Source organism: Cinclus cinclus, chromosome 2, assembly GCF_963662255.1.
Source record: "Cinclus cinclus chromosome 2, bCinCin1.1, whole genome shotgun sequence".
In the NCBI taxonomy this organism is placed as follows: Eukaryota; Metazoa; Chordata; class Aves; order Passeriformes; family Cinclidae; genus Cinclus; species Cinclus cinclus.
In genome coordinates, this window is record NC_085047.1 from 33406482 (window position 1) to 33426466 (window position 19985).

A 19985-nucleotide genomic window follows, 5' to 3' on the forward strand; every position below is an offset into this window, starting at 1 on the left:
ATCTAAAAATTATTTTTAAAAATTAATTGTGAGGCTTTCAGATTGGGTACAAAAATCCCAGACGAGCAACAATGGGTATGGACTATTTCTAAAAAAAGGTCTTTGTCAAGCAATTTTTTGGGGGAATGTTTGTTATTTAATGGCTGATGGACTAAGGTGCCATTTAGGAAACAGAATTACGAAAAGAAGGTTATTCATAGAAGAATGTTGAATTGAGTCCATGAGAGGAAGTGGAAAGCACTTCAGAAAGCCAAAGCCATGTTTATTCTACCACTGGAGTTGGGGCATCATGTTCCCAGACCTATGGAGCTTGGCTTGCAGCAGCCTGAGGAGTAACTTGCAGGTCCCTGCCAGCAAAGCTGCACAACGTTTGTACCCTGATGTGAATGTTTTTAACAGTCAATTAGCATTTGGCAAGTCCTTCAGCTGGGAGGGAGATGCTTGCTCTGCATGGGTCCGGGCACTGAACCGCCGACAGGAGGGAAGAAATAAACATTACAAATGATGCTCAACAAGTTTTTAGGCAAGTTAGAAGCGGTTTTATTTGCAAACACTTCTGTTTCATCCCTTTGGCTTAACTGAGCCTGGATCAGGGATAGGAATCTGCTAGGGGGAAATGTCCTGGCCTCTCCTGCATCTCCAAAACAGAATGCAAAAGGGAAAGCACCACCTCCATGTCAGGTTCCAGCAGCTGTGAAAACAGAACCATGCAGTATTTTTTAGCAAGAAGTGTTGCTCACAAGCTGGTTTTCCAAGAGACCCAGGGTGCAGCTTTCAAGTTACCATGATGAACTGAACAAAAGGTAAACCCAAAACCAAACAGAAAAAAACAAACCAAAACCACCTCCGAGTTTCCCTCACTGAAATTCAATTTAACAAAAGGAAAACTGTCCTGGGATTGAAGGAAGGAGAAAATTTTATTTCTGTTTTTGCTGCTCATCTCTGATGTATTTTTTATTACTCTGTAAAAATCATACTTGTTGTACAGTCATTTTGTTGTTTTTCTTTAAAGACTCTGAAGAGACAAGCTGAAGGATGAAATTATCTATTTATCCAAAGCAAGCTCAAAAATAAAAACCCCACAGGAAAGTGTAACCCTTTCTCATCTCTTTTCTCTGAAAGTTCATGTTTATGGTATTTCTCAGAAAGCCACGCCAAAGCTGTTGAATGCAATGTGGAAAAAGTCTGGGGTTTTTTTTGCTGTTCAATTAACACTGTTCCTACAAACCAGGGATACTGAGGGCTTGCAGCCTCTCTATACTACCACTTTAATCAAATTTAAAGCTTTATTTAAACATATGGTTTATAATCCAGTGCTGATACTTTGAACTGTCAGTTAACTTTGCTTTATGGAGAAATGCATACAACAGAGTAGTTTGAAAGTTGTCATTTTATAGTCATGCCTTGCTATATAAACAAAGTCTCTTTGGCAGTAATTGGGCTAAAAACACACACAAGCCTTGGAGTTATGAAAGTTTTGCTCAGTCTAAGTAATGTGACTCAAAAAGGACCAGGGTTTCACTATTTCAGGCTGTATCTGAGCAGCGTAATAGGAGAGACCTGGAATAAAGGGAGCCCCCTTAGAGAGGTGAAAAATTTAGTTCACTGTAATTCTAAAACTGAAATTTTACTTACTCATTTGGAAACTTTATCATGCCAAAAAGAAGCCCCAAAACCTCCAAACTTGGAGCAACAAAATCAGCTTAGGAACCAATCTAGCTAAACTAATGCAATTGTATCTTTAAATTCCCTTACTTTAAAATCCCAGTTATTTCCCTGCTATCAGTAAACTGATTTACTAAATCAATTTAAGGCAACTCAGTGCACATTTTCAAGAATAGATATTCCTATGGTGAATATGCCAAATAATAAACCTGCTGAGTTTTATGCAGTTATCTCATGACCCCTGGAAGAAGGTAACTGCTTGCATGTGTGCTCTCATTTTTTTCTCCAAACCAGAATGACACTGAAGATGGGAGAGATGACCCCATATGACTGCACTGTTCTGCACTGGGAATGCATGCAGCCTTCTACTGTAGGTCAGGAGAACCTGCTTTTTGTCTAAGAGCATCAATTTCTTAAAGTTGACCCAATCACATGAAAACATTGCTGTAAAAAAGCTGATGTTATGCTCTATTAAAAAAAAATACTCAAAGCCATAAAAAAAGATAATAGAAACTGGAATAGCATGAATTCTTTACATGATTTTGAAAGTGCTTTACAAATAGTATTAAATAAACACTATAACAATCAGTAAGGAAGGTAAGTAAATATTAACTTCCTTTCACAGGCTGGTTCACTGGCTTGGGAAGGTCAAAAGGTCCATCTAATGGTACCCACTAAATCAGCACAGAGTCTGGGATTTGAAATTAGGGGTGTCTGACAACATTGTCTGCCCTGACAAATTTTAGCTTGAATGGTCTTAACTCAAGGTAATTTACAGACCACTGAGGAAGTCACTAGACTCAAGGACAGATTTCATGGGACTTTGATCAGCCTGGTCTAGTGGCAGTTGTCCCTGCTTATGGCATGGGAATTGAACTAGATGATCTTTAAGGTTGCTTCCAACCCAAACCATTCCATGGTTCTATGGATTTTGGTGCTCTTTAACTAGTCCATTTATGGACAAGTAGTTTTTGTCCATGGAGTACCTACAGAGTAAACAGATGCACTGATGCACCTGTTCATTTGAGAATGAACAACATTTCTCATTTGAGAAAAATACCTGCATGTATCCCTTAGCCAAGTTGGAAAGTATTGTTCATTATTCTGGAGGCTCAGCACTGCAATTGAACAATTTGAAGTTTGTGCACCAGGTTTCTGTAGAAGCAGATTGACTTGAGAGGAAGGTGAAGAAAGTGAAATCAGAAGAGCTGACACTACAGAGTCTGGGGTTACACTGGCCTCCACCAGCTGCCTACAGAAATCACACATTTAGGATGAATCCCACTTGGTCACAGATTCCTTGCTCTGAGACAGCTGATCTCTGTCATTTTTATCACTTAGAGCTGAGTATCTGCTGGGGGCTGAGTCAGCAAACTGCAGCCCTGAGCTCCTTGAAACTAATTTAGCTTCTGGAGGCTGGCAGCCACTCCAAGGAACCAGGAGTACACCGAAGCCTGATGGAGCATAATGATGCTCTGGCTGCACAGCTTTCTGCCCTGTGCTCCTGCTCAGCTGGACCTTGGGAAGGACATTGCATGGAAGGAGCATCCCTAGCTTGAAATGCCAGTAGAAGTAGATTTATAGCGGGGGGGGGGGGGGGTTACCTTTCACCACACAAGAATCAGGAAGAAATCCTTGCTTGAGTATTACAAAGGTCTGGAGCCTAGATTGCAGCAGTCACCTGCATGTTCTGTCCCTTTAGCTTACATGTTTGCTGGCTAAAGGTCCAGTTTACAATAAAGCCCCTCAGTGCTAGGTACAGCACAACTGCAAAGCAAAGAGATGGTTTCTTTCCTCAAAGTACTTGTAATCTAAATGAATGATCATATACAGTGGTTGGGTGTTGTACACATACAAGGAAACAGACAGAACAAAAGGTTATGACAGGCACATTGTCCAGGAAATCTTTTAGTCATATTTATCTGTTCTACTGGACACAGATTTTGTGCTGGTTCATACACAGCAAGCTGATCAGGAGAGTGTGGTTTGGATCCTAAGTTCCCACAAAGAACGTTCAGTAAGGTTGTCAAAGATACCCTTAAGCACAAATGTTCAAATTTTCTCCTTTTTGCAGTAATGCCTAAGCTACTCACAATAAGAAAACACCAGCTCCAGGCCTGTCCTTTTCCTGGAATGCCTCTTTATCATCTGCATTTTATTGTCGTAATATTGAAGAGTTGGAACATCACTTGGAAAGCCTCCCAGTCCCCATCACTATTTACAGTAGGTGCAAACATCCCTGAGTGTGAACAGGACAGCATCAAACACATGTTGCTAGCACATGTTCCTCTTTTTCATTACAGTTCTATCTGTTTCTCTGGCTAACTCAAATGAAAGTTGTGGACTGGAGAGGTGCTAAAATCCATAAATCCTCTCCCAATTGCTAGTGGTTAGTAGTCAAAGCATAGAACATATGCAGCTGGAACCCCTTTTGCTACGTTTTTGTTCTTAAAAGAAAGGGAGCCAATTAGCACTGATAAACAAAAGATAAGATGAAAGACATTCCCAATTTGCACTGCTTTTGTTTTGGTTGAGCATGATTGCTCAGATTTTGCCTCTAACACAACGGTAATCTTAATGACTTCTTTCTAATCATTTCAACATGAACTAGCAAGAACAGAGCTGCTGGGAGCAAGAGATATCTTTTTTTATATGCATGGGCACTGCATTACCAAATTGCTAGCTAAAGACTTCGGGTGATATCACAAAATTAATAATAATAAAGAATGAAGAGAAGAGAAGAGAAGAGAAGAGAAGAGAAGAGAAGAGAAGAGAAGAGAAGAGAAGAGAAGAGAAGAGAAGAGAAGAGAAGAGAAGAGAAGAGAAGAGAAGAGAAGTTATTCATTTGTTAGGGAAGTACAAAGATCATCAAGTCCAGCTGCCTTACCAGTTCAGGGCTGATCAAATTAAACTATGCTATGAAGGGCCTTGTCCAAATGTCTCTTAAACACTGACAGACTTGGGGGATTGAATGTCTCCAGGAATGCTGAGGTTACATTTGGTGTAGATATAGCTCTGTGTGCAACTGCAGTGTGAGCTGCAGGTTGAGCTCCTTGGGGGGCAGGAGGCCAAGCCAAAGCTTGAGGCAAGAGGCAGGGAACTGCTGAGTAACCACATGGAGACACGATAGGAGAAAAGAGCCGCGGACTCCAGACTTTCCCATGCCTGGACTGTGAGTGGTTTCCCTTGTCCCAGGTCCCTCCTTGCAGACAGCTTGGGCTTTTATCTCGTTATTTAGTTATTGTACCAAGATGACACTGTTTTAGGGATCTGGATATCTGAGACATTGCTATGGGAAACCTGAGGTCTAGAGGGTAAGGAACCCTGGTGTGACTGTGGGTGTGGTTGTGGAGGGACCTCGGGCCCAGCTCAGGCGTGAGAGTATGACTGCCACAGTGGCTTCTGGATGGTTGGATAGGGAAGTTTATTTAACTGGAAACCTGTTTAAGCATCTTCTCAGTTAAGAAATGTTTCCTCATGTCCAGTCGAAACATCCCCTAGTGCAGTTTTGAACCATTCCCATGAATCCCACCAGTGGATACCAAGGAGGTGAGGTCAGTACTTCCCCCTCCTCAGGAAGCTGCAGAAAGCAATGAAGTCACCCTTTAAGTCTCCTCTTCTCTGAACTGGAGAAACTCAGAGTGCTCAGATGCTGCTCACAGGATATTCCTGCTAGTCCTGTCACCATTTTCTTGCCCTCCTCTGGACACATTAAGGGACCTGAACACCTTTCTTAAACTGTGGGGCCCAGAAATGCATGCAGTGTTCTGGGAGAGGCTGCACCAACACTGGGTACAGCTGGACAACCTTTTTGACTGGCTGGTCATGCTGTGTTTGATACACCACAGGATGGGGTTTGCTATCCTGGCTGCCAAAACACACTGCTCTAACAGCTTCTATTCAGCTGCTGCTGGCCAGCACCCCCAGATCCCTGTTTGCAGGGCTGTTCTCCAGCCACTCCTCTCCCAGTTTATACTTGTGCTGGGTGTTACTTTGTTCCAGGTGCAGAAAATCCAGCATTTTGACTTTTTTTTGGAATTCATCCCATTCATCACAGCCCAATGCTCCAATCTATCTAGATCCCTCTGCAAGGTCTCTTGTCCCTCAGGAGCATCAAGAACACCTCTCAGTTTGGTACCAATCGCATCTTGCTAATGGTGCATTCAACTCCTGCATCCAGGCCATTGATAAATACATTGAACAAGACTGGCCCTGGAATTGAACAGCAAAGAACATCACTGGGACCAACCATCAGCCAGATGACGCCCTGAAACAACCAACAAAAATGCACCAAAAGGCATCAATAATAAATGTGCTCTTGGAAGGCGTTTATCTTTAGTGGTCATGGCAATAAAGCTGTTACTGCTGCTTGAACACTGTAAATCCCATATAGACATCCTACCTGCCATCTTGTCTGCTGATTGTGTATCCAAACAGAGGATTGTTGACAAAGCTGATGTTTACTCCAACTAGAGGGGTTCCATCTGCTGTCATCACCTGGCCTCGAATCACACATGCATGTCTGCAAGGAGAAAAATGGTAAGAAATAGTAAGTCTTTTTGATAAATGCAGTTTTTTCCTCTGCTGATGTGGATGTGAATTCCTATGGATTAGAAAGTCAAGGCCTTTATAACCTGTAAAGCTGGAGGCCATACTGTGTGTTTTGATGGTGGGATGCTGCCCTTGAAGGCTTTCTCAAGCATTGTGTACTGATACTGAAAGTGAGATTTGATACTTTGATACTCAAAGTGAGATTTACAATTACCCTACTATATCAAAGCAACTGCTGCAGCATATACTTAATTAAGTATAAACTTTGGAAGAATTCACAACATCACACTGGAATTTCACAGAATTACAGAATCTCCTGAGATGGAAGGGTCACTGAGCCCAGCTCCTGGCCCTGCACAGAACAGCCCTCAAATCATACCACGTTCCTAAAAGTGTTGTCCAAACACTTCTGTAATTCTGGCAGGCTTGGTGCCATAACACTCTCTCAGGAGCCTGTTCCAGTGCCCAACCACCATCTGAGTGAAGAATCTTTTCCTACAGCCAGTAGTGTCTTAACAGTATTGCCCTAATTAACAGCAAGGTGCATTTTAAAATCAAAGAGAACGGAAAATTACCATGCAGTACACTGACATATCTAAGGCATAAAAGCCACAAAAGACCCTAACCAAGGCTTGGCAGCTCATTTTTTTCCCATTTGGGAAAACCATGACAGATAATTTGCCAGGTTCAGAAAGCTTTCTTGCAATCTGCCTGGGGAGCTGAGCACACTAATAGGATGGCCTTTTTCTTTCCCTCTTTTTCTTCCCAAGTTTGGTAGATTGCACCATTTTATAGGTTACATCCATTCCAACTACTCTGTGATCTGTAATATGCTCTTTTATCTAAGGATTTCAAGGATCTTTACAAACACTGATTAATACAGCCAGATTGTATTTTACAGAGAGAGGAAATAAAACACGGAATGATTTTCAGTTGTCCAAGGTCAGTCAGAAAACCTGCAGTAAAGCCAAAGACAAATTCTCTTGGTTCTCATTCCGAAGTCTGTTTCCAGACTTCTAAGCCATTACTACATTGCTACCTTAGGAGCTTCCCATAAAGACAAAACATCACATGTCTGTGAGAGTGTCTGAACCCAATTTTTGGCTGAAGGTAACTATTTTTCTGAGCAGCAACAGCAAATTGTAGTGTCAGTGTGCTAATGTGACCCAATGAATAATTTTCCTAACTGCTGTCCTGGTGGAGAGCAGAGATTGAAAGCCAATGTTTCTCCAGGTGCAGAAGCAGATCTCAGCTAGAGTAAATCATCCCAGCTGCACTTCAACGGAGCAATGGTGCTTTGCTGGTTCACTGAGGCAAAGGATGATTTCTGCAATGTTTTGTAAAGATGATTTCATAACCACAGATCATTAGGGAAAGAGCCAGTTATTTTCTTACAGTCCACCTAAAAACCTGAGATTATATAATGCAAGGAGATAAAGCATAATTTCTATTTAATAAAGGCTGCACAATTTTTGCATTTCACAGTACAGCAAACAGACCATTTGCCAGGGAATCTTAAAATTCCCAATGATCTAAATGGACAGCTCCAATATTATCAAAAATGACCGCAGCAATGCCATAATGTGTCTGCAATCTAAGATGTTACCATATTCATATATAATTTTGGAATTGGCCACAGGAAAATTAGATACTGGAAATTATTTTCATGTCCCTGAGTTTTCTCCAATATATCATCACTGACTTCTTAAGAATAATGTAGGAAAAGACTTGGACTAAGTTTGGAGCTTATAATCCAACAATCCTACAACAATTTGGGCTGGAAGGGACATTAAAGATCATCTAGTTCCAATCTGCCTACCTTCCACTAGACTGGTTTACTCAGAGCCCCATCTAACTTGCCCTTGAACATTTTCAGGGATAGGGCTAATGGGGGGAATAACATCCTTTATACTTCTATTGCTTCTCCCATTTAAGGCTCTAACTCAGCTTTCCATATACAACAACTGGAAAACAATAATCCAATACAGTATCAGGCACATCTGTAACATATAGGTAGACCATAACTTGAAAGGATCATGATGTCATGAAATATGCTTGGAAAAGTGTCAATGTTTGGAATAACCACAATGAAGTCAACAGGTCACCATCTGCAGTGCAATTTTTGCATAAAGTGAATGTGTCTGAGCACATCTCTGAGCCAACAGCAGGACCTAGGCTTTGTCTTCCTAGATTTTTTCATTATCTGCTCCACTCTGCCCTATCTTATTTTCCATCCTATAGAGAGACCATACGATGGGTTTGAAACAGCCTTCTCTCAGCTTCTCATCAAATGGGCTTCACATTTTGTGGAAGACAAGGAATCACTGCAAACTGTTTCATGAATACTAAGACCTGAGTACAAAGGAATCAGTGTTCTGTACCACATATTCAAGTAAACACTGTAACTACAAATGTTTTAAAATAATAAGAACAAGATCATACATTTCTGTGACCCCATGAAGAACACTTCCACCTGTTCTTTTTTCTTCCAAGAAGTCAAAGCAAGTACAGAAAAACATACATGTTGCAGGTGTCTCTTCTGCTGCCCTACATACAACACACATCCAGGCAGTTTTAAAGTTCTAAGTAAAAGTGCAAGCAGATTGGCCTGGACCACTGGCTCAGTAAATGTGGGATGTGCTTCATATCCACAGCTATCTGCTCCATTACATATCACTGACAACTGTTTCTACAGCAAGCAGCAGCACAAGGTGGACAGAGAGCTTCCTCTCACCTTGGCAGCTGTAGCAAATACATCTGACACCCCACCTTTGGAAAGAGACTTAGCTCCCATCCTGGCTGATGCACTCATCCAACTCTACCAGCACACCTATGTGCTCATGGACTTGGAGGCTATCTCTTGTCAAAGAAGCAGCTCGTCAGCAAACCCCGCTGCATCCCCCACCCTCCTGAGGACTGTAACCATCGCTTTACTTCCATGTTTTAAGGAAAGATGTTACCACTAAGGGGACATCATTCAAACCCACAGCGATAAAAGAAGCTGGAGAAAGATGCATGAATCTTAATCCATTTAAAAGAGGTAGAGATGGAAACTGGAGGAAAATGCAAGCCCAGACTGTCCCTGATGAGTCTCAAATCTTCTTCTCTGGGTGATAAAATTTGCCCCAGTTGAATGAAACACAGTGCACTGGAAGCAGCTGGCTTCTCTAGTGTCAACATGTCCTTTCTGGAGGCAAAATTGAGTGTCTATAATGCTTCAAGACCCCCAGGAACTTGGTTAATGCTAATTTAGTCAGCTATTTCCTTCAGTTGACCTTGGTCTAAATGCAATTACCGTGCAAAGAAGTTAAGTGGTACTGGTAAGATGCTCAGCTCTGCTAGAAGGTCTCCAAATACATTTACATAAAATTATCTCTCATGTTAATAGAAGAGATTAATTCCTTCAGTCCAGGCTTGCTAGTTCAGAGTGTTTTCTGCAGTTGAACAAAATTCAATTTCTTGTAGCCTGAGCCTCAACTTTTCATTAAATTATTAATAGATTCCACCTCTGGTTTTTGGTTTGGTTTTGTTTGTTTGTTTTGTTTCCCTCACTACTGTTACATGAGGCTGCATGGATTCTTGTTTTACAAAGAAAAGCAGTCTCCATTTTCCCTCTTCTTTAATTAGACTTTTCCTTTTTAGCTGTTTTTATTTGTCCATAAAAACTTGCTTGAAAGACCAAATCATTGTAAAAATGCTATTTACAATGCCAGATGGTGTATCACACAATTATACACTGTTGCTTTGTGAAGTTATCCTTTATTCCCAAGAAAACTAAATTAAATCTTTCAGGTAAGATCTGGGCCACAGTGGCAAAACAGACAGGGGTACACTGATACCTTTGCTTTCCTATTGCTCAGAGACAAATAACATTTGACAGACTATCAACAAAATTCAAGCAGACCAAACCAGCCTTAGAACAGAAGCCAGAAAAGTAAATTGCACAAAAGCCATTTCCCCTCATGGGAGCACATTAAAAATTTGTTTTTAATACTAACTCTGATCCAGTGTCTCACAACCTAGACATTGGTCCTTCTAACACACTTTACCCAGAGATGTTTTCTGGTGACCTTGTGCTTGGCATTTGAAAATAAGGGGAAAATACTATTTCTGCTAAGCATTTCTCATTGTGAGAAGAAAATTCCATGCAACCTAAATCCCACTTTTTCTGCAAGAAATGTATATTCTTTCCTTGGCTGAGGATAGGTGCCATGGGAAATCTCACTCCGATTAATTTCTGTTGCTCCTTAAAATACTTCCAACATACCTCACCGGACCTTTTCATTTAAAGGTTTCAATATGTGAAAATGGTTATCATGACTGCTTAGCCATCCTCAGCCGAGTTATTAATAATAAATAATTTAATTTGACATTATAAATCTCTTTGAGCTTACCACTCTCATATTTTATTGGTATATATAAATATATACACATATATTTAAGATTTATCCTTCTGCTTGGGATAAAACTTCAACAGAGCTACACAGAACAAAAACCCAGAAAGTTATAGTTCATTGAGAAGACTGTTATTAATAATAAATAATCTCTACAGCCTTTCTGTGTGACACCAGTCACGTCAGCTGGTCTGTTTATGTCTCTTTACTGCACCTGCAAAATACCAATCCCCTCCTTACAGAGACATAAGAAGAATAAATGTAGTAATCTGTTAATCCCTTGCATAGGGATTTTTACATTCTTATGGCACTCATCTGTGATTTACTCAGTCTGATCAGTGCCTAGAACTACAGACATGCCACAATCTCTTGTCTTTAGCCTTGGCTGTGGCATTTTTGCTTGAGAGTAAGAGAGGACAAATCAAAATGCACCTTGTCCATTTTGGGATGCATACACCTGCCTAATGTCAGACAACCTCAGGGCAGTCTTGCACCAGGATAGACAGAGCACTTGGTACAATGCCAGGTAAAAGCTAAGGGCATCATGATCAAACACATGGACACAAAGAAAATGCCTGAGCTGGCAGATGAAGGACAAAAGAAGAAGAGGAAAGATCAGAACATAGACACGTTCAAGTTCATTGCTTGTGGCAGTATTTCCCTCAAAAGCTGTCTGTAAAAACAGCCCTGCCCACTTGCCTCTTAACTGTGGAGAAAAACCTCCTGACAGTCTTTCCTTGAACTGATTCAATCTGTCTGGCTTTTCTAGTTCAGTTTAGTTGTAAGAAAAGCTTCAAGTCAAAACCTATGTACTGTTCTTAGCTTCCTTCTGAATTAAGGAATTAAGATAAGGAAAAAGAATGAAAATAATCCTTCTGAAGGTCTCCTTGTTAAAAAGAAAAAAGGCAGACTTACATAGGAAATGAAAATTGAAGAGCAGTCATCCTGAAAGACCCCCAGACTGGACAGCACAAGAGAGTTTCTGAAAGGGTTTGGCACATTTTGGGCAGCTGTGATATAATCCTGCTGGATTTAGCTGGGCCTGGTGCAATAGGACATGGAATAATGGTTCTAAACTAAAAGAGGGTAGATTAGCACTAGATTTAAGGAAGAAGCAGTTTATGATAAGGATGGCAAAACAGCAGCACAGGCTGCGTGGAGAGGTTGCGGCTGCCCTATCCTGGGAAACATTTAAGGCTAAGTTGGATGAGGCTTTGAGCAATCCGATACAGCTGAAGATGTCCCTACTCATGGCAAGGGCTAGATGGCCTTTAAAGATCTCTTTCACCCCAAAATATTCCATGATTCTTAATAACTGATTAGGCCCATCTGAGGAGTTTGCACTAAGGGAAGCACTAGAATGCTGGTGTCTATGTGACAAAGGGACTAAATGCACAAGGTTTGACCATATCCCAAATGGGGACATGCTAAGTGGCACTGACAAACATGGCTTGGAACATATCCTGCCATTTTGCTTTGTGAGCTGTTGATGTAATAGGGGCCCTGGAGAAGGAGAGTGGGTCACAAAGAGCAAAGTTTTTAAGAGCTCTGAACAGAATTGGTAAAACAAAATCAATTCTAAGTTGTTTGCAGCAAGAAACTGCACCTGACCTGTTTGTTTAACCTACTCAGTGAAGGTACTTAAAAGGTCTCATGTCTGAAGGATCAGGAGATGCTGATGATTATTGTGGGCATGGTCCTTAGCTGTTAACCTTTTTCAAGAAGCCTTTTACAGTATTTAGATATTCCATGAAAGACATGCAAAGCCAAGTGAATGGAAAGCTCCAGTGAAAATCCATTACTTAAACTGTCTGAAGAAGGACAGGGGGAAAAGCCACATAATGTTCAGATACTTTTATAAATGTGGCTAATGAAGTTGGTATTTGAAGTCAAAAAAGAAGTGCTTATTAATCAACACTTATAATAACATCTCTAGATGCAGATTTTATTCTTACTGCCTCTTTAGATCTAACTGGACAGTATCAAACCAGTGAGTCTTCTTCATCTGATATTTAGTATACAAGCAGGGACTTGGTTTTTGGAACCAACTGTTGTTATTCCTCAGGCTTCCCAATGCATGCACCTGACTCCATTCTGCTCTGTAAAGACTTATAAACTGATGCTTCTTGAACATCTCCTTGGGCATCATCTTTTTTCAGCAGTATTAGTGACTGCTAGTTGTAGCGCCCCTAAAAGGAAAGGGAGGTATCTATTATTGCAGGACAGCTTGTTAACAAAATATAATATCCGTTGAGGACCCCCTACCACTTTTAGAAACTCCATGATCACTGCTCTCACAGGAATTCCCTATTGGTTCCATTCTTGATAGACTCAGGCCCTTATTGCTTTGAATACTTTCCCCAGGAATTGAACGTAATTCACCTTCTCAATGTGTGTCCTTTCTTTTTATGACAGTGCAATCTTCTTTTCTGATCTGCCAAGCAATCTGGCCACTCTTGGAAAGAGATGCCACTCCTGCCATCCAGAGCATCTTGTGTCTCTATGCCTCATTGACTCACTGTTTTTACACCTCAGGATTTCTCAGTTGATCTATAACGGTAAGGTGGGAGGGTAAGGGATATGGGAAGGCTGCTCAGCAGAGGAAAAGATGCTGATGACATCTGTGAAACTGTAAAACTGGCTCCAACTGTTTAAATGAAAGTATTTTAGAACAGAGTTTTATAGGAAATGCAACACATAATAAAGTTGGGCTGTACTGTACTGCAAAGTTTCAGTGAAGAATCCTTTTACTTAAAATGTGATTGACTAATGCTTTAGGAGTTGATCTCTCCTTTTCTCCAGTGAAACCAAATAAACACTCTCTTGCTTTGCAGAAGATGTCAAAGAAACAGAATCACACTCATATTTTTTAGGTCTGTACAATCCAAATCAAGTGTCCAATAGTACATAAGGTGCAAGATCATTTTTCCACCCCATACTGAATTATACTTATTTCATTATTTTTCAGAAGTCATTTTATAGCCATTATTTCTATGAGAGATAAAGACTTTATGCTGCAATAACTTTCAGAGATGAATAGTGCATTCATGCCAAATCTTCACTAAAAATGTCTGCAGAACTTAGTAGTTCTGTGTTATTACAGTATTTTACATCTGGTATTTATTTTGTAAGCTCTGGCCACATATTCAGCTCTGCAGAAGAACAGGAATAAAAAAGCACTGCCTTTCATTGAATCTGAGGCACCATGAAAACAAAACTGAGCAGAAGAGGAAGAAAAAATACATTATTTCCAGATTAATTACAAAACCATCTCTCTTTTGATGATCATAGGGGAAGTTCTTCAACTACGTATAAGATGTATGATAGATCTGCAACAATCAAAAGAAATCAGGAAAAAAATGTCCAATAAAATATAAAAGATTTTATGTTTGGGATTATAAAACTACTTTTTTATATAGGACGTTTCAACCAATTTAGCAAATAAATGTCACACTCAAAGGACAGACTCTTCCTGATAGGGCAGCTTTTTTTCAGAGCACAGTAACTTAAGTACTGAATAAATATTAATCAAATATCTATGCGCAGATCCAAGAGAATGCATCAACACCTACGCCATAGTTTAGACTCCTAAATCCAAAAGTGCACATCACTACCTCTGTAATCTGAAAGATACTTAAATCTCAAGCCTTTAAAACTTGCAAGCATGAAAAAAACTCCTAATGAGCTGTTTTCTGCACGCTCCAAGAGCTCCTTGGGACACAGGTATCACCTGAGACCTTTTAATTCCAGGTGCAGGATGGTGCAGCATTTCCATCAGCTGCCTCGCTGGGCCTTGGAAGCATGCCCAAATCACACCAGCAAGATCCTACTCCTTCTTTAGTGCTTGGTCATAAATATCTAATATTTTTAAAACATTTTTTTAAAAGCTGCAGCCCGGTTTCTTCAATACACGGGACTTACAGAATTACAGAATCATTAAGGTTGGACAAGACCTCGAAGATCATTAAGTCCAACCAAATTCCTTTTACTGACAGTTAAAAAAGAGGAATATAATTACATAATGGTTACACTGTCTGTGTTATGGAAAAGAACATAAATATGGACAGGAGCTTTGCTTTCATGAAGTCGTGCAGGTACAAATTCCACAAAGTTGATGTAAGTAGCTGCATATATTACATTAATTTACTATATGGAAATAATGTTATGCTAAACTCAAAATTAGAGGGCAAACCTTGGGAAAAAAAATAAGCCCTGTACAGAGGAAACGTAAATTTTAAAAGTATGCTTTGCTCTTAATCCCTCTTGAAGGGATTAATTACCAAAATAAAAGCCAGTAACTTTTTAAAAATTCCTTGTTATCCTGTATTTCAAAAAGGTATTACTTGTACCTAATAAGAAGTTCATTAAAGTAGAAAGCACTGAAAGAATGATGTCTTTGGAAGACAATAATGTTGGGAAGAAGAGGGTTTGAAGACTTGCTGTGTTAGCTTGGTTTATAATAGGGAAAAATATGACCTTGCTTCTGTCAAGGTAGGTACCATGCTGTGCCACGAGTGCTCACGCTCAGAACACTGAATGCTGTGTTATCTCTATGGCACAGTTTTAAACAGATGCAGCATTCCAAGCTGTCCTAGCCCACAGAGCTGCTGTGCTCCCTAAGCTCCTGCATCGCTTCTGGGTGTCTGTGTTCAGTGGGTGCATCTGACCCAGACAATCTCCTTCTGCTGAAGAAAACTGCATCTGCCTGGAGTTGGGCCAGAGCCGTAGGCTGGACTAGCCAGCTCAGGAGAAATCATCAGGATAAAGCTACACCTGATAAGTTTTGGTTCTTTGACCTCTAACTTTGTTTTCAACTAAAGAAGTGTTTATTATGTCACTATATCAAAGTTACACTTTTCTTGATGGAAAAATACAGAAAAGACAGAGCACCTTGGTTTCCTTGGGAAAAGTCTTCAGAAAGATCTGCTGGGGTGAGCTCATGGCCCTCCATGAATGGGATGGAATATGTGAAAAGAGAAGATGCTGTGAACACATTCTTAGAATCAGAGAATGATTTGGGTTGGAAGGGACTTTAATGACCATCCAGTTCCAACCCCTGCCATGGGAAGGGACACTTATCACTAGATCAGATTGCTCAGAGCCCTGTCCAACCTGACCTTGAATACTTCCAGGGATAGGGCAGCCACAGCTTCTGTGGGCAAACTCCCTCAAGGATACTAAGAACACTAAGAAAACATATCAATGCTCTTTGAAATCACTTAGGACTGACCAGATGGACTACCAAAACATTCTGAAAAAACATTTAGATCCATCCCTCCCACCCTCGCCCACCATTTTCTTAGCTCCTCTTTGGCCACGATCAATATTCACAGTTTTGGTTTTGATGAGACTTGGGATCAATGTAATTTAACTCTCTGACAAGAAAACAAATTTATTTACCTAGTCACAGTAAAACAGTGCACACAGGCATTTATAGCATACCTGTCTCTCTGAATTTCTAACTGTGCTGTGCAACCCTCTCTACCTGGATCAGTAAGGTATATTGTTCTGCCTGGCACACAGAGGGGACACAGGAAGGTTGACTGACATGTTTACAGATACCTTGTCACTCAGTAGTGGGAAAACATGTGCAAAATTAATTCTGATCAGAATTTTAAATCATCAAAACTAACTTTTTATATGTAGACTACTGACCTGAGGGCAATCAGGGACTATTCTTGCAGTTAATAACAGATGCTGCTCTCTGATGTTTCATGTAACTCAGATGGTTATTTTTAGCTGCCCAAGTGATCACAACAGGTTGATACCACTGGCAGCAAGTAAATATACACAATCTGTCTCAAAAAAGGAGGGGTATGAAACACATTTACTTCAAAATTGAGTGATTTCAAATTTTCTTTACAGAAGTACCAATTCCACATATGGCTTTCTGAAGCACTTCAACCTATCCCAACACCTACTATAAAAGACTGTGGATCAGGACTTTAGCCTGCTCCTGTCATTTTCTAACACTATCCCTCAAAAGAGAACAAATATATTCAGGTGTCCTACTTCATAGTTAACTTATTGACACTACTGCATCTTGTGTTACTTCTTATGGTGATGGACAACTAAGAACAGCTTAAAAACGAAAAAGCAAACAGAGTAAGTGGTTTCAAAATCAATACAAGAATGACCAAGTAGAGAAGTACTTGTTATCTGTTCATCAAAATCATGTGAAAAGACATTCTGTGCATTCAAAATTTAATTTAGATACTTGCTTTATCATCATACACACTCATTTCAGTATGGGCAATGATTATTTTTTCTTCCCAAACATGAATAATATATAATTGCTGGTATTTGGGAAGAGACAAGGTCTTTGCCTTTCTCCATCGGGGTAATTTATCATTGTCTTACTTCTTCTTCTGCACTGGTGAGAAGCCTTGTCAGCTCAGCTTGCTCTTAAAAAGCCAGAGTGTAATTCAATAATAAATTCACTCAAAGGCTAGCTGTCATGAGACATTCATTTATTTGTATCCATTAGGTGATCTGCACTGCTGTTCTCTCTGAAGAGTGGCTAAGCTGTGGTTTTGAAGCTCAGGAAGTAAATATATTGCAGAGATATTCAGTCACCTCCTTCACATTGCTCCCACTTCTGCACAGGCCAGACAGGGATGCAAATGTGCCTGTGTTCCCCCAGGGTGATAATCAGTCAGGCGTGACCTAGTGAAGCCGGGAGGAGCAGGCTGTAGTTCATGACCTGAATGGTGAATGTGGCTGTGCCACTGGAGCCATGCAGGCTACCAGACACACAGGACACAGAGATCTGTCACCTCTGTATTTCCTGCTCATGGGGGACTGCTCACAGCAAATGACACAGATCCAACTCCAACCCTACCCCATGAGGATGATGCCATTGGGACAGAAAGATATAGGAAGTTCCATGATCAGCAGTTTACAGCTCTGATCTACATCGAGGAGACGGCTTCATGAATCATCCCAGCAGCAATGGGAGAGGGTTGTCCTAAAGCAGGATGCTGGAGCCCTCCATAAGAGTACCTCCCTCCTGTCAGACAAACTTTCAAGCCAGCAGCTGGAAGGAGTGATGTAAACAGTTCATCTTGCCCCTAGTGGCTGCTGTGATTTTTATAGACACTGAGCAGCTCTGTGGATAAACAGGGATATTATCACCTGTCGTAAAAGCAACTGCTGGAGCTTCAGTGACAGTGCTACTGAAAAAAGGGCATATCCACACATGCAAATACAGGCAGTTCTGCCCGTCCAGACTAAAAGGACCACAGATGGTCCCAGACCATGCTTCCCCACATATCAGTCACTGAACACTGCTGAAGCACTGTCATTTCCAGGGTGACCAGAGGAGCTGTTCAGAAAGTTCCCAGCTTTCTGGGAGGTGAGACAGGCAATTGAAACTACAAAGAGAAGCCAAAGAGGCAGAAAACCCTTGCAATGGTAGAGTTTATTCAGAACTATAGGATCTTTAAGAACTGACTGGAACTTGTGATGTCTTTCAAAATCCCAAAAGAGTAGTGGCATTTTCAACAACCCAACACTCTCATGAGCCTGGACCAGGTACTGTCTCGGGGGAAAATATACCTTCTGATGAGGTTCCTCAATGTTACTTGCAACCACTCTTGTGAACCAAGATACTTAACTTGAGAGATGCAACACAATCACAGCTTGAGGTGACAAATCCATAGACTGTGTTTACTGGCACACACCCTATGCTGATAATTTGAGAATGGAAACCTCATAAATCATTGCTACCTCTGTATAATTCTTCATCCTAACTTAAATAGAACAGTTTTATTACTTCCACTGCATTTAATCAAAAGCAGTCATTAAAACTCTTCCTGTTGATCTGAGTATTTTCATTCCCTCACTCCAGTAATCTACATACCAGACAAATATTTATGCTAGCAGGTGCTTCTTTTGAATTCTGAATCTTTCCTTAGCAGGACATCTACACATGGTTAGTAGGTCCTTCCTACATAGAGATCCAACATCAGACCTACGAAACACATGTAACTCCTGTAGGAATTTATGTGACCCTAAATGACACATTCTTTCTGTTGGTGCTCTGCTGGCACTCTCACAAATTCACGTTATCATTAGAAATTCCCACTCTTTTCCCCCAGCTCTGTATGCTTTTGAATGCAAACAGTCCTTAAAAAGAAGCTGCAGTTTTATGTTTTTAATGCACAAATATGAAGATTCCTCTAGTTCATCAGTTGTATGGGAAGTTCACTAACACAGATGTGTGTGTACCAAAACTCTCTACCTGTCAGAAAGGATATATGGACCTGATAACAGAGTCCTCTGTGGAAACGCTGAGAAATTGCTACCCTAAATACATCAGAATAATGAAATGGTGAGCATAATCCATTTCATATTCTGAAGCCTGCTTTTACAGCAACAAATCACAACAACAAGTCCAGAGTCCAGACTGCTCAGTATCCAGTACCTGTGATCTTCAGAATGCCAATGAAGGGAAACTATTTGCAACATGGTAAGTGATTGGTTATAATGTGAGTCACTGTTGGCAGCATTCTTGGACCCTGAAGACTTGGGAAGCAAGAAATAACTGGTAAAATATCACATCAGGCAGATTTCCTAACACTGCTGTGATGATGATGTCAGCCTGCAGACTACCGAGAAAGGCAATATATGGGAGCTGGTACCCAAGAGATGCTGGCAGTTTCCCTGCATGAAAAGCATCAGGTCAGCTCTAGAGGGGCCTTAGAGGCCAGCTGAGATGTAAGTACTTAAATAAATACCCACACAATCATGAAGGTTGTATATTTTCAGTGCCAACCTATTAACTGATTTGTGTGGGAAAGATGAAAGTAAGCAGTTCCTGACTGGGTGAAGCTCAATAGAGTTCAAACCTCAGTGTTGAGATCCACCTCCAGGATCAGGGTCACTACTGAAAGGCAACATTCAGGGCAGACACTGAATGATCCAGGAATTTGACACCACAGTTACCCTGCTACAAGAAATAATTTTCAGGGATGACCAGCCCTGACAGACAGGAATATACTTGAACTGCTGAGATACAGTCGCAGAAGTGAACTGCTATGTTTTGTTTCCCAGTTCCTGTTTCTTGATGATGATTGCAGCAATAAAGAATTTGTCAGCTTTAAAACCAATCTATATTAGACCTTATTGCTTATATTGCAAATCACTCTAACAGCCCTCCCTAGATGGTATGATTTTCCTCAGTTCTTTTGAGGTCTCTAACATTCACACTACAGATTGCAAATAGAATTCAAGTTTCCTTCTCTTTTGTCTCTGTCAGAGGAAGATCTGTCACTGCTCTCTAGGAGATACTTGTGCACAGTGTCAGTCACTCCATCTAGAAGAGCTGAATGGATGCCTCTCACTCCTTGAAATAAGGAAAGTGAGGAAACATGC

At 40.6% G+C, this 19985-nt stretch overlaps 1 protein-coding gene across 1 annotated transcript in view; it reads right to left on the reverse strand.

The window, feature by feature from the left end:
- TENM4 (teneurin transmembrane protein 4) overlaps positions 1–19985 on the reverse strand; it is a 341874-nt gene that overhangs the window by 70874 nt on the left and 251015 nt on the right. The window contains exon 17 of the mRNA XM_062514903.1: positions 6068–6187. Within this exon, the coding sequence (XP_062370887.1) occupies positions 6068–6187 (120 nt within the window). The remainder of the gene's footprint in view (positions 1–6067; positions 6188–19985) is intronic.